This window comes from Olea europaea, chromosome 8 (assembly GCF_002742605.1).
Source record: "Olea europaea var. sylvestris chromosome 8, O_europaea_v1, whole genome shotgun sequence".
Lineage (NCBI taxonomy): Eukaryota > Viridiplantae > Streptophyta > Magnoliopsida > Lamiales > Oleaceae > Olea > Olea europaea.
The window spans coordinates 9051572-9065599 of record NC_036244.1 but is presented as its reverse complement, the minus strand read 5'-3'; the positions used below and the strand labels follow the sequence as shown (position 1 = coordinate 9065599).

Below are 14028 nucleotides of genomic sequence, written 5' to 3'. Positions count from 1 at the left end.
AAGAATTTCGATGTAAGAATACATTACTTTATTCAGAGATGTAGTTGCAAAAAAAACTAGTTTTTAAAGAATGGAGCTCAAATGGGGGCAAAAAAATAATTTTTTTGAGATTTTTTGTGAACAAATGTTATTATTCACAAATTCTCACATTTTCTACAATTTTCACTTTATTTGTCCTAATTTAAATTTTTAGAACGTAAGAATGAAATTAGTTTTACAAAATAAAATATTTTTTTGAATTGCAAGAACATTTTTTTATTATATTTCAAATTATTTTTCTATTTTTCACGTCTTTTCACAATTTTATTGCCAGCAAGATGACTTATTTTAAATATTTTAAAGCTCAATAAATACTTGAAATAATTTAAAACATTATGGTAGGACTGTATTTATTATTTAAATTTTAATTGATACTTATTCATTTTTTTAAAATTACCACCAATATTTTAGCAGGAAAATGTTTAACGAATGCTTATTTTTTCAAAATATATTCCAAATGATTTTTTTTTTCTGTTGGTACCTACTTAATAAATTGTTATTTTTATCAAAACAATCTACGAACAAATTTTTACCATTGGTAATTAGTTTATTATTTTATATACTTTCCAACGAGAAACATCCGCTAGAAAATTCTTTGATAAATTATTCGATTTATTTTTTATTTATTCTTTACTTTTTTACCAACAATTTAGAAATGAAATTGTACCAAAGAAAATTTCCGTTGGTAATTTTCTCATCAATTTAATATGTAATTTTTAAAAATGATAAAATGATAATCCATTTTTAATTTGTTGCTAATCTATTGATAATCGCAATGAAAGACGTTCGTCGCAAAAATTTCATCTCTGTCGCCTTCTATTCTAGGAGTGATTATATTAATGATCCTAAACTATTATTTATAACACATCACTCTAAATTTATTTAAATGTGAAGTCCCAAATGTTATGTTCTTAAATTAATTGATGTGGCCCATTTAAGAAATGTCCTGGAGGCTTGGTCAATTTAAGATAATGGAAGCTTGAGGGATAAGTTATTTAAAAGTCCAAAGATTTAAGACATTAAGTTTAAATAAATTTGAATGCAAAGATTTAATGAATAACTAAGTTGTAACATTTGATATATGCATGGCATTTCAATGTGTAGATCGTTTTGTAAAATATTTTTGTAAAAACGTTTTAGAGTTAAGAAATTCTCATTTTCCACATTAAGAAAGGCATTCTTAGAGATATATTACAAGTCATATAAAACATTCATTTTCCTCCATTTTACATGAAAAATGAAATTGGCTCTGGTTCACTTTAAAAAATCCCCTTTAATTAAGCTCAAAGGAATAGCACTGTGTAAAGGAAAAAGGTTTCCAGAAAATCAAGGTAAGTTGTTCTAATTATTTGCTTCATGTGTATATATATATATATATATATATATATATATATATATGAAGCAATGTGTTTTTACGATTTTTGAAATCATGAACCGCGAGGTTTATGTATGGCTATAATGGTTTCTACGATTACAATGAATTCTTCAAAATCGATATTCATCTACATAAAATGTTAAATTCTTTTATGTCAATTTGTATATAAGTGTGTATATTTCTTATCGAAAGGGTATAACAATGATATGTCCTGCTGAGATTAAAGTTTTCACCTTCTATATTGATAATTGTATAGATTAAATGATGGTCGAGGGATTGGGAATTAAATGGACTGTGAGGGATTTTAAGGTGGAAATGTGCTTCATTTTTGTGGTTAAGATATATTACAAGTCATATAAAACATTCATTTTCCTCCATTTTACATGAAAAATGAAATTGGCTCTGGTTCACTTTAAAAAATCCCCTTTAATTAAGCTCAAAGGAATAGCACTGTGTAAAGGAAAAAGGTTTCCAGAAAATCAAGGTAAGTTGTTCTAATTATTTGCTTCATGTGTATATATATATATATATATATATATATATATATATATATGAAGCAATGTGTTTTTACGATTTTTGAAATCATGAACCGCGAGGTTTATGTATGGCTATAATGGTTTCTACGATTACAATGAATTCTTCAAAATCGATATTCATCTACATAAAATGTTAAATTCTTTTATGTCAATTTGTATATAAGTGTGTATATTTCTTATCGAAAGGGTATAACAATGATATGTCCTGCTGAGATTAAAGTTTTCACCTTCTATATTGATAATTGTATAGATTAAATGATGGTCGAGGGATTGGGAATTAAATGGACTGTGAGGGATTTTAAGGTGGAAATGTGCTTCATTTTTGTGGTTAGTCACATTTGACTAGTTCTTACTAGTTATTTTAATTTATGAAATATTATCGTATTTTACTTTTTTAAAGACTTCTTAGATCTTTCTCAAGAGTGAATATTGTAATTTTATTAGGTCGAAATATGCAGTTAATTTATGTTGCAAAAGGAGTTCAGACTAAATCTTAGACTTGTAAAGATTAAATTTTCATTTTTCTGTCCAGACTTTGTCTCATCATAGTGAGATAGGATTGCCCTATGAGTCCTCTGTCCATAGACATTGGAATTAAGTCATTTGGAGGTCAGTTGGAAAAGTTAGGCATTTCTCTTGCACTGCGACAACTTTATCCAAGAGTAGTTGGTAGCATGAGTTTGAACAATTCATTAGGATATTTATTTCTCCCTATTACTTCACATCCATCAATCATCCACATTATCAACCTAGTTATGAGAGTTTATTAAACAATTTTATGGAATTCCAAAGTTATGGTTTCACGAATCTCATTGTTAATTGTAAAAAAATAAAATAAAACACATGTATGCGATTGTAATAACTATGGGAGATAGATGGCTAGAAGAAATCAACCAGCTAGAAGAAGAAACAATTGAATCAGTGCTCTAGAAAAGAATGTTAGGAATATTTGGATTTTGAAGATGATAATTCCTTAGACTTGGAGGATCATGGGAAAAATGTTTATGAGCGTAGAATGTAGCTAAGAATGCATGCTATTAGATTAGTGATTGATAAGCCATTCGACATCTCTTGGATCCTTAGCACCATGCGAAGAGCGTATTTGAAAGCTTTTGTTAAAAGAATTAGAATTGATAATTCCAAACAAGGAATCATTGTGACATAGGATATGTAGATTTTTGCAATACTCTAATGGAGTATTAAGAAACCTACCACTGGAAAATAATCTCACATTCTAGTTCATATTCAGGAATGATAGAGAAGAAGGTAGAGTAGGACTCAAAAGAGGACAAAGAGGTGGACCCCGAAGATGAATAAGAGAAAGGTTGACAATGGGATATAGAAAGCTTATAGAAAGGTCAATACAAAAATAAAGAATGATATAAATCGTTGCATTTTTCTTTGCAGTTTATAAGAAAAATCACAAATTTCAATTGTTTCGGTTAAGGTTAAGTAAATTCGAATTCGAACTAGTACAATTTCTGTGGGAACGATCCTTGGATTCAAAAATCCATTTCACTACATGTTAGCGAACCGTGCAATTGCGATATTTTAAACGAATATATTTTTGTAACAGCACTCTTAGCTACTTTGGATTGTAGTGATTTAATTTAGCTTCAACTTGATCTAGAGGTGATATTTTACACTGCCAAGTCCAAAAATCCCCAAACTCACCACATCGTAGTGACGGCAATGGGGCTGGTTCAGCCCTGCCCCGTTTGGCTCGAACCCCGCCCCGCCTTAAACGAGGCGGGGCAGGGACGGGGCAACTTTTTGCCCTGTTTAATTTTTTTTTTATTTTTTTACATTTTCAAAGTTTCGAATTATGTTATTATTAGAGAATAAAATATAAATTCAAAATAGATTTTTAACGGGTGAATTATATAGAAATAAATTTTTTTTTAATTTTTTTCTTCACAGGGTAGGGCATCCTCGCCCCACCCTGCGCCCCGAGACGGGGCGCCCCGCCAACCTGTTCGGGGCGGGTTTTTTGTTCCATTCGGGGTGGGACGGGTTTTTTTTGCCATCCCTACCACATCGTTTTATATTTTTTTTGTTTTCTAATTTTCAAATTTAATTCTGTTTTGAAAAGATATAATAATATTAATAAATAAATAATTAACGAGGTGATAAATGAGAATATTTTAATTGGAGGCCCGTCCCACTCTCTCCCTTTTCCCTTCCTATCCCCTTCTTTTCCCACTTTCCAAAGGATTTTTGTACTTCTATAGAATATCTTCCCACCTTGTTTACGCATGCAATGTTGATAGAATGTGTTTGGCTGTCACTGTCAAAATATTCTTTCCTTTCTCTATTTATTTATTTATTTTTTCCGTGTGGGGGGGGGGGGGGCTGCTAATGAAGCATACTATTAAAGTGTCTTGAATTTTTTATACACATAGCAAGATTCCTTTCCAAATATTGTGATAGGTTTGGACAGCAAAGAGCCAACCATTTGTCTCTCCTAAATTAAGGTCCATATAATGATTCAAGTGCAAAACATCAAACGGAAATTTGTTCAAAGAACTAATTTTTGTGCTCTTTTTCCCAATCAAAGTCAACCCCTCGCTTGTCCCCAAAATAAAATGAAGATTTAAAAAAAAAAACTACGTTTATAAAGTACGATTAATCTTGAGAGGTTCTCGAATTGTGGTAGGAGATGGAGAAATTGAAAAATCTACATTTTGAATCAGTGAAGGAAATGTGAATACTTTGTAGAAGCTAATTCAAGAAGATACCAATAATTCTTGATAGATTTAAGAGTAAAAATCAAATAGTATTAAAAAAAAAAAAAATTGTGGTCAATCCACAACTTATTTATCGACAAAAGGTTGGTAGCATTTTGTGGACAATGGATAAAATGTTTTGAATTAAGCGTTGATTTAGGAGAGAATATTTTGTGGAGAGGGATGAAGGGCCTAAAAGAAATTAGAAAGAGTGAGAAAAGAGAATTGACTAGGGAGAACTAGTAAATGTATTATGCCAAAATTTGACATGAATAAAAATGAAATAAAACTTTCCAATTTGTGTGAGATTCAATATTTGGTTTATTTTTATATAATTTCAAGGGAAAATTTCATAAGTGATAGATTAATTATGCTACATTTCAAAAACAAGAAAACAAGTTTCAAATTTTAAAAACAAGATTTTTATTAAAAAAATATTTAGAATTTAATTAATTATTTTAGTAATTAAATATATTTAAGTCACAGATTTATATAATTTGGTGACACATTAACGATTTAATTCACCACTTATTATTTTTTGGTCACAAATCAGAAATTTTATGTCACAAATTATTTTACGGTCACAATTCAAGAATTTTATAGGTCATAGTTTGTTCATCGATCACAAATCGAAAAATTTATAAGTCACGCTTTATTTATTGGTCACAAATTATAAATATTACAAGTCACAGCTTATTATACAGTCACAATTTATTGGTCACAAATTAACATTTTTTAGGTCACACATTATTTTTCGATCACAATTTATCTTTTCATTGGTCACATATTATTTATTGGTCATAGATTAACCAACTTAATGGTCACAATCAACCAAATAATTTGTGACCACCACCAAGACTTACAATTCACAGTCACAATTTTCAAGTCACGTGTCCAATTGTGAGTCACGGTCACAATTTACAGGTCACATATTCAATTGTGAGTCACAAATCAACTAAATCGCCACAACCACCACCACGATCAACTGTGACTCCCCAATTGTGAGTTACAATTGGGAGTCACAATTACAATTTTCAGGTCACGGGTCCAATTATTTGTCACAAAATCAATCAAATCGCCACGACCACCACAACCATCGCAATTCACCACCACAACCACCATCACAAACCACTGCAAAACAATACAAAATCGTCGCCGATTTGCAACTGCAGTAACCATCATCACCACCAACCCCAAACGCCACCACCATCAACATCAACGCCACCAACCTCAACTTAACCACTAGATCTATTGCAACCAGAGCACCGATTCACCACTCACTTCACCAGTACAACCTCCGCCGAACCTGAATCCTCTCTCTTCCAACCGACCTTCCTTCAGCAATCAGATCACCGATTCACTTTTCGCTTTACCAGCACAACCTCCACTAAATCTGAATCCTCTTTCTTCAAGCCCTTGTTGGCCTTCACAGGTTTCAATTTCCTCACCGCGAGGATGAGTTGCATCTAAATGATCTTTTAGATCCCACAATCGGCGTGACTACAGTGAAAGTGAGGGATGGAGAGAGAGATGAGGAAGGGAAAGAGGAAAGACGGGTAATGAGGACTAGTAGTGGGTGTAGGGTTTTTATTTTTTTTGATAATTTGTTTATTTAAATAATTAATAAAAAAAACTGATTTATGAAATATAAAACTTCCACCCTGATTTGGGAATTTGGAATACTTGAACTATGGTTTTATGTAATTACCACTAATTTCAATTAGAAATGACTATTTTCATAAGTGGTAATTATATTTGTACCAAAAGTTTTGTTAGCTGCATTGAATTTTAGTCCTTAACATTTGCTTATATCTTGCTTATTTTTCAACATCTTTCATTATATTCAAATAACTAACCTTTCATTAATTAAGACATCTTATCACTCATGATAATTTTCATCTAATAGATACATTGGAAGTCATAAAACGACTTATTTATCCTTTATGTATAAGCCAAAAAAAAAGTAGTTCGTAAAAAAAAATCTATTACTTCAAAGCACGTCAACATACTATTAAAAACGTACATATTGACTAGACATCGATGTACTTGATTGACGTAGTACGTTGTCCAATTAGTAGTAAAAAGGAATTGGCAATTTAATTTTAAAAACTATTTCAGACGGGAGTTCCTTGTTATGTTGGGAAGCTTCTTACTGGATGTGGAAGAACTGGGGGTCTTAGGATATGTTCTAAATTAACAATCTCATAAATTCATTATATTGAAAGAAATACTTAGTGGTCGAAATTCAGGCAAGGGGATAGGTGTGCTTATTTTTTAAAACTAGGAGTTGGCCGTTCTTTTTTTTCCTTCCCACCTACTATTTTGGTTCCATAATATTGAAAGACTAACACATGTCAAAGCGTGTCAGCGCATGTCATTGTTCAATGCATGTCGGAACAGACTCATAGGCATCAATAACATGTTAGTGCGACTTATTATCCCACCTAATTCCCATCACTCAAAACAAGAAAAATTTCCGACTTTTTATGATCTTTAATTCTTTCTCCTAGTTGGCCTAATGTGTTCCCTTGTGCATTATCCTTTTCTTCGAAAGTACCAAATCATGTTTAACTCTCTCTCTATCTCTCCTTCGTGTTCGTTCCCAACTGAAGCCTTATTGTTCACTCCTTTTACTTATTTCGCTTCCCTTGTTTACCTAATGTTGCCCCTCAACTTATAAATAATCAAACCAATGGGCCACAGCCACTAGCTACTTGCCACACAATTATTGGCTAGGTTCCTCTTTTCGTTGCCCTGTGTTGAATATGTAATACTAAAACTAGAGCCTCGAGAATTTTCTTCTCTCTCTCTCTCTTTTAATAATTTATCTCCTAACTTTGGCTATTAAACAACTATAATTAAAGTTATGGTTATCCATTTAATCAACTCTCATTTCTCTCCCCAACATAAATTAATCATCTTTCTTTCTTTATTCCCACTTACATAAGCATCTCATTAATTAAATAATTTTTGGACTCTTAGCTATTTCGAATTACAACATCGAAGTCAACTTCAGCTTAATCTAGGAGTGACAAAATACACCTTCAAGTCCTAAAATCCCCGAACTCAACTAAATTTATTTTATTTTTTATTTTTAAATTTTATTTTCATTTTAAAAAATCAATGTTATTAAAATATATAATAAATAAAAGAGGTGATGAATGAGAATATTTTAGTCAACATCCTGTAAAAATTTGTCCAAAAGAATAATATTTTAGGCTTCCATAAAATATGGACACCGTCTATTTCTTCCGTATATTTCTATACCAATACTTGTTCGAAGTTTTCTGAAATATTTGATGGACTTTTCAACCATTAGAAGAAAAATTCCATTTTTATTCTTTAGATATTGACTGACAGCAGTCTTCATCGGATAATTCATGTATAAATACGTAGATCTTGAAAGGTTCTCGAATTGAGGTAGGAGATGGAGACATTGGAAAATCTGCTTTTTGAAGCAGCAGCTGAAGGAAATGTGAATTCTTTGAAGAAGCTGCTTCAAGAAGATCCAATAATTCTTGATAGAGTCATAGTTAATATTCACTCTGATACTCCTTTGCACGTAGCAGCAATTTTGGGACATATCGATTTTGTGAAAGAAATCTTAAGACGAAGACCTGAATTTGCACGAGAGTTGAACTTATGTCAATCATCGCCACTCCATTTGGCATCTGCTAAAGGTTATATCGAGGTAGTTAGAGTGTTGTTATCAGCTAATCCTCTAATGTGCCTAGCTCGAGATAGAAATGGGCTGACGCCTCTCCATCTGGCAGCCATCAAAGGCAGGATTGAAGTTGTGAAAGAGTTGGTTCATGCAAAACGTGATGCAGCTCGAGTGATCGTGGGTCAAGGCAGGACTATTCTGCATTTGTGTGTGAAGTACTATCAGGTTGAGGCCTTAAAGTTCTTAGTGAATACCTTTAGAGATCAAGATTTCACAAATTGTAAAGATAGTGATGGAAACACTATCTTACACTTGGCAGTAGCTGATAAACAAGTTGAGGTAAGCCAATAGCTCTATTACTTCTACGTGAACTCAACCGAACTTTTTCTTCATTTTATTTTCGAGGAATAACTTAACTTTTCATGTCAAATGTTTATAAATGAATTAACCATTTGGCAGGGAGGATTTAGAATAGAAAACCAAAAGAGAAGCTAAAATATTCTTTTGTGTACTAAACACTTACTAAATATTTTGAAATGTCTGCAGACAATTAACTTTTTGCTTATGGAATCTGCAAGGGATGTTAATGCTCAAAATCTTTGTGGGATGACAGCAATGGATGTTCTGATCTGTAGTCGAAGAGATTTAAGGGATGAAGAAATTGAAGAATCTCTAAAACGTGCTGGAGCATTTGGATCAATGGAAAAAAATTCATTAGTCCAAATTAATGGTAACATAACTAGTCCAGGCTTGAATTTGTGCTTGGATCCGACTGGTTTGTCATCAAACGTGAAAATAAACCTTAGGGAAAAGATGTTTAAACAAAAAGATGATTGGTTGGAGAAAAAAAGAAGTGCATTAATGGTGGTGGCTTCATTAATTGCAACCATGGCATTTCAAGTCGGAGTCAACCCTCCAAGTGGAGTATGGCAGGATACGAAAAAGGTTGACTCACACAATAATTCCGTATCAAAAGCTTATCATCACAAAGCAGGAGAATCCATTTTCGCCCATAATTATCCGATAGAATACGGAGAGTTCTTGATTTGTAATACTACAGGACTCATTGCTTCACTCAGTATCATATTATTGCTAATGAGTGGTTTACCTTTAAGGAGGAGAATATTTGTTTGGATTTTTCTGGTCATTACTTGGATTGCAATTACAGCAGTTGCATTGACTTATCTCAAATCAATATTTGTATTAACACCAGAGAAAGATAGACAGAAAGGAACAGTTCTTCTCATGGTTCAACTCACAATTATGATATGGCTTGGCCTAATGGCTCTCCTACTCATTGGACACACAATTCGGCTGATAATGAAAATGGTACGGAAGTTAATAAAATGTCGGAGCTCGAAAGAAAGGATTCCCGGTCTGGGAATTACAAGTCATGGCACTGTTTAAGGGGTTGTTACGCTATGTCTAGTAAGTTAGAGAAGGCAATATTGAATAATATTAAATTGAAATTGAAAGTAAAATCTTGTTTACTCTAGTGTCTAGTCATGTTCAATACTATAAATAGAAAAATGCCTGAAGTGTTTGCGCTATAATATTTAATGTATGACTATGTTGTAATTTTATTCCAATTATTGTGTTTCACGTAAGGACTCTGTAATACACATATGATTCTTTTGCTAAATCATAGGTAGTATATAATCTCACTCCATATACCATATTTTATTTATTCAAGCATGTGTTCAATCATCTCTTTTAAAAATTTAGCTACTAAAGAAGGATAACACTTAGTTGTTATTTAACTAAGTGGAAATTACACAAGATGTCATTTTTTGGGTTTGCAATTACAAAAATATCACATTTTAACCAAACTATCACTTTATAACTTTTATGACCCTCAAAAAAATTGAAACACCTTGGATTCCCTTAATTAAAATTGATTTGACTGGATGAAAGAATAGTACAAAAAGTTAATTTTTTGCATCACATCAAAAGCTCCCATCTCACTGCCTAAAAAAAAAAAAAGTATAAAAACTAAAAATGTAAAAATATTCATTCACATAGAAGCTGAAGCCCTAAACCTAAACGACTATCAATTTCCTCCCTCATTTTCTCTCGCTCAAGGTCGTCGGTGACTGCTAAAATATCCGTTTTTTCCAGATTTGTTAGTCTAAAAAGTTCATACAGTTTACTCTGGCAGTCATGCTGGAGCCCTAAACCTGTGTACTTTTTATTGAAATTATAAGTAATCTGCTTAAACTTAGGAGACGTTGAAGATCAATTGCAACAATTCGGTATGTTTCTTTTTCTTTCTTTTTTTTTCCCTGACTTGATTAGGATATCTTCATGTTCCCTTAAGGAAAAAAATGTTGTGACTCGAAAAGAGATTATCTTGATTCATGTAATTTTTCTATTGACGGTGGGAAGATAGAAATGTTGGTTTGATTGCAAATTCATTGTAATTTTTATCTTAACTTTCTTATAACTGATATCATGAAGTTTTGCGAAGTACTCTTGTGAGTTCACAAAATTTGGTGTGCAATGAGATGGCTGTTATGTAAATGGACTTCTTGCTCTTCTTAATCAACAAACAATGGTCAAGCCCCTATTAGTTAATGGTAGAAGATTAACTATGAGTAAGAATAAAGGTGTCTTCACCATACAAAGTATTTTAATAAATAACTATTAAAAATGTGAATATTACAAGTTTACAACGAAATCGGAATACCTGATTATCCTTCGCTTTTGGTGGTTTCTAGCTCGGTAGAGATTTTCTTGTAGTTCTCAGTCAGCATTGTTCACTTTCCTTGAGCAATTGAACAATAGGTAGCACTACCCATTTCTAGGTTGTTAACCAAAATATATATTCTGAATTTTTTCCGTTTCTCTTGTGGAGTTGGACATTTGTTAAACTTAAGGCTACATATTCCCGCTTAAGCCCACATGGTTGATTGTTGTTGCTGGATATCATTATATCTCTTCTTAGTTTATTTATTTAGAAATAAGCTTTATATACGATGTAACCAATATCTCATGTAGAGAAAACTGTTGCCTGATGTATGCAAGGCTCCCAATAGATGAAATTAGTTTCGCATTATTGCATTTTCTATTTTATTATAACAACATACCTTCAATTGAAGTAGCTTATATTTGGTTGATGTTTGTTTCATGAAGTAGTTCACCAATAAAACATTTATGCCTAAAATATGTGACATCAACTTTAGGCCTTCTAAAATTTCTTATATCCTCAAAATCGAAAACAAATATTGTGGTTTTACGAAAGTCACATAAAAATTTTAATTTTTGAAATGTAGATTTACTTTGATAATATATAAAAGTTTGGTATCATCAGAACGAGGTTTTGCACTGCTCCCAATAATCTGAAGAAAGTTGTCCCTCTGATGCCCTAGTTGGTATCATTATTATGGAAGAGAGAAAATATAGAGTATATGTCATTGTGTATTAAAAAATATTAAAGAGTTATCTTTCATACATGTTCCTATTTCTAGGCAAGAACATAGCTAGATATCTACAGGGCGATATGAATTTGTCGTAATGAAAGAGTGAGAAAAGAAATCTTGCTATCATTTTTGTAGGCTGTTCAAACATTTTTTGCTAGCATTTCGAAGAGCTAGATGAAGGATTGGGGTCTATTGTTGGGGTTGTGTTCCCAATCTTGAGCATAAAATGTTAGACAATATTCATTTATTGAGGCATCAGGCAGAGGTGCCAAATAATGTTTTTTGGTTCTTGGTATCATCAGATATCAAATACCATTTTTTCTAGGCCAGTGACTTTGAGGTATTTTTTTTCCTCCTTTTTGATTATAGATGTTAGAAGTGTGACTCAACTAGGACTCTAAATTGCATTAGATTTCTTACCTTTTTTGGGACTCTTTTAGGGCTAGATTTTATATTATAAATACAGGGCTCCTTTTTCTGTATTGTTTAAGCCATTATTGCTATAATTCTCTCCTTTCATTGATTGAATAAAATAACATCGTTCCTCTGCCAGTTCTTTTATTTCTTTACTTTAATCTTGTTCTTGGGTTATTTGTGATCTTGTTCAATACTTCAATTACAACAAATTGTATTCATTAAATCTCAATTCCTGCATTATTGGTCAATCGGTCTCAACAAGTGGTATCAGAGTGGGGTTGTTGGAGGATTTTTTGCCTGAAACTGAATGGAAAATCGTCTAAAAATTACCAAAAAATCAAAAAATGAATCTGTCCAATTTTTTGACTTTCTACCGAATTTTTTTTTTTTGCGTTTTCTGGTCAAACCAAAAAAAGTTTGGAGAAACGAACACCACCAGTGGACTCAGCAGGTAGAGACGGTCTAGAAAGGATCACAGGTCGTCGACGCGTTTCCGGACGGAAGCCGACAGTGGAACTCCGGCGAGGAGAGTGGCGGTGCGTGCAGCGGTTTCCGGCGATGCTATCTTCTGGCAGTTTTCTCCGAACGATGAGACGGACCTTGTGGTGGTGTCCAATTTCAGTTTTGGACAAAATTTTGGTTATGGACTATTTTGCCCCTTACATGTTCGGTAGTTTTCAATTTTGGGTGTTACAAGTTGCAAGTTCTTCGTGATTTGATTGAGATTTTTCAAAGATGAATTCATTGAAGTATGAAATTCTGCTATTGGATCGCAATACAAGATTTTCGTTGTGGCAAGTAAAGGTGAGAGCTGTGTTGACGCAAATGGATCTTGATGATACTTTGCTGGGTTTTGATAGGATGCCAGCAAACTTGTCTATGGAGGAGAAACAATGGAAGGATCGGAAGGCTTTAGCGCAAATCCAACTTCATTTATCCAATAATTTGCTGCAAGATGTTTTGAAGGAGAAGACAGCGACTGCTTTGTAGCTCAAGCTAGAGCAGTTGTGCATGACAAAGAGCTTGACGAGCAAACTGACTCTAAAGCAGAGGTTGCATTCTCATCGCATGGCGAAAGGAGGGTCACTGCAGGACCACCTTGCTGTGTTCAAGGAGATCGTTGCAGATTCGGAGACGTTGGAGGTAAAATATGATGAAGAGGATTTAGCCTTGATCCTGTTGTGTTCACTACCCAATTCTTTTTCGTCATTTGGTGATACTATTTTGTATAGTCGTGAAACGTTATCCATTGAAGAGGTATACGACGCCCTGTTCTCAAAAGAGAAGATGGAGTTGTTGGTTGGAGATCCTGCATCTAGGAGTGGGGATACTCTTGTTACTCATGGTGATCGATGGAGGGGTAGATCGAAGGTGAAGTACATCAATGTGTATTGTTATTACTGCAAGAGGAAATGACACATCAAGAAAGATTGCAACAAGTTGTAAGGTAAAGGTGATTTACATGCAAATCATGCGGGGCAATCAGGTAATTCGAACGAAACTAATATTGCTGAAAATTTTTGTGATGATGGAGATGTGATGTTGGTTGTATCTGACGGGGAATCCAATCCTGAGGAGTGGATTTTGGATTTTGCTTGTTCGTATCATATGTGTCCCAATAGGGCTTTGTTTCAAATATATGAGACGGTGAAGCAAGGTGGAGTTGTCATGGGAAACAACCAATCTTGCCAGGTTGCAGGAATCGGTCGAGTCAGATTGAGACTACAGGATGGAATAGTGAGGACACTTGATCAGGTTCGCCATGTTCCAGACTTAACAATGAATCTCATATCACTTAGTACCTTGGATGAAAAAGGGTATAAATTTTTTGGTGGAGCTGGAGTCTTGAAGG

General features: G+C 33.2%; 1 protein-coding gene across 1 annotated transcript; it reads left to right on the top strand.

The window, feature by feature from the left end:
* Window positions 1–8026: 8026 nt before the first annotated feature.
* LOC111398746 (ankyrin repeat-containing protein BDA1-like) lies at window positions 8027–9942 on the top strand. The gene is made up of 2 exons (XM_023025813.1): window positions 8027–8679; window positions 8887–9942. The coding sequence occupies exons 1-2, from the start codon at window positions 8104–8106 to the stop codon at window positions 9745–9747; spliced, it is 1437 nt and encodes a 478-aa protein (XP_022881581.1). The 5' UTR covers window positions 8027–8103; the 3' UTR covers window positions 9748–9942.
* Window positions 9943–14028: the final 4086 nt, after the last annotated feature.

What these genes read in the sequence shown, in the direction of transcription:
- LOC111398746 (XM_023025813.1), top strand. Translation starts at nt 8,104, where the DNA reads ATGGAGACATTGGAAAATCTGCTTTTTGAAGCAGCAGCTGAAGGAAAT. An exon ending in TAGCTGATAAACAAGTTGAG is followed by an intron (nt 8,680 to 8,886) that starts GTAAGCCAATAG and finishes AAATGTCTGCAG; the next exon opens with ACAATTAACTTTTTGCTTAT.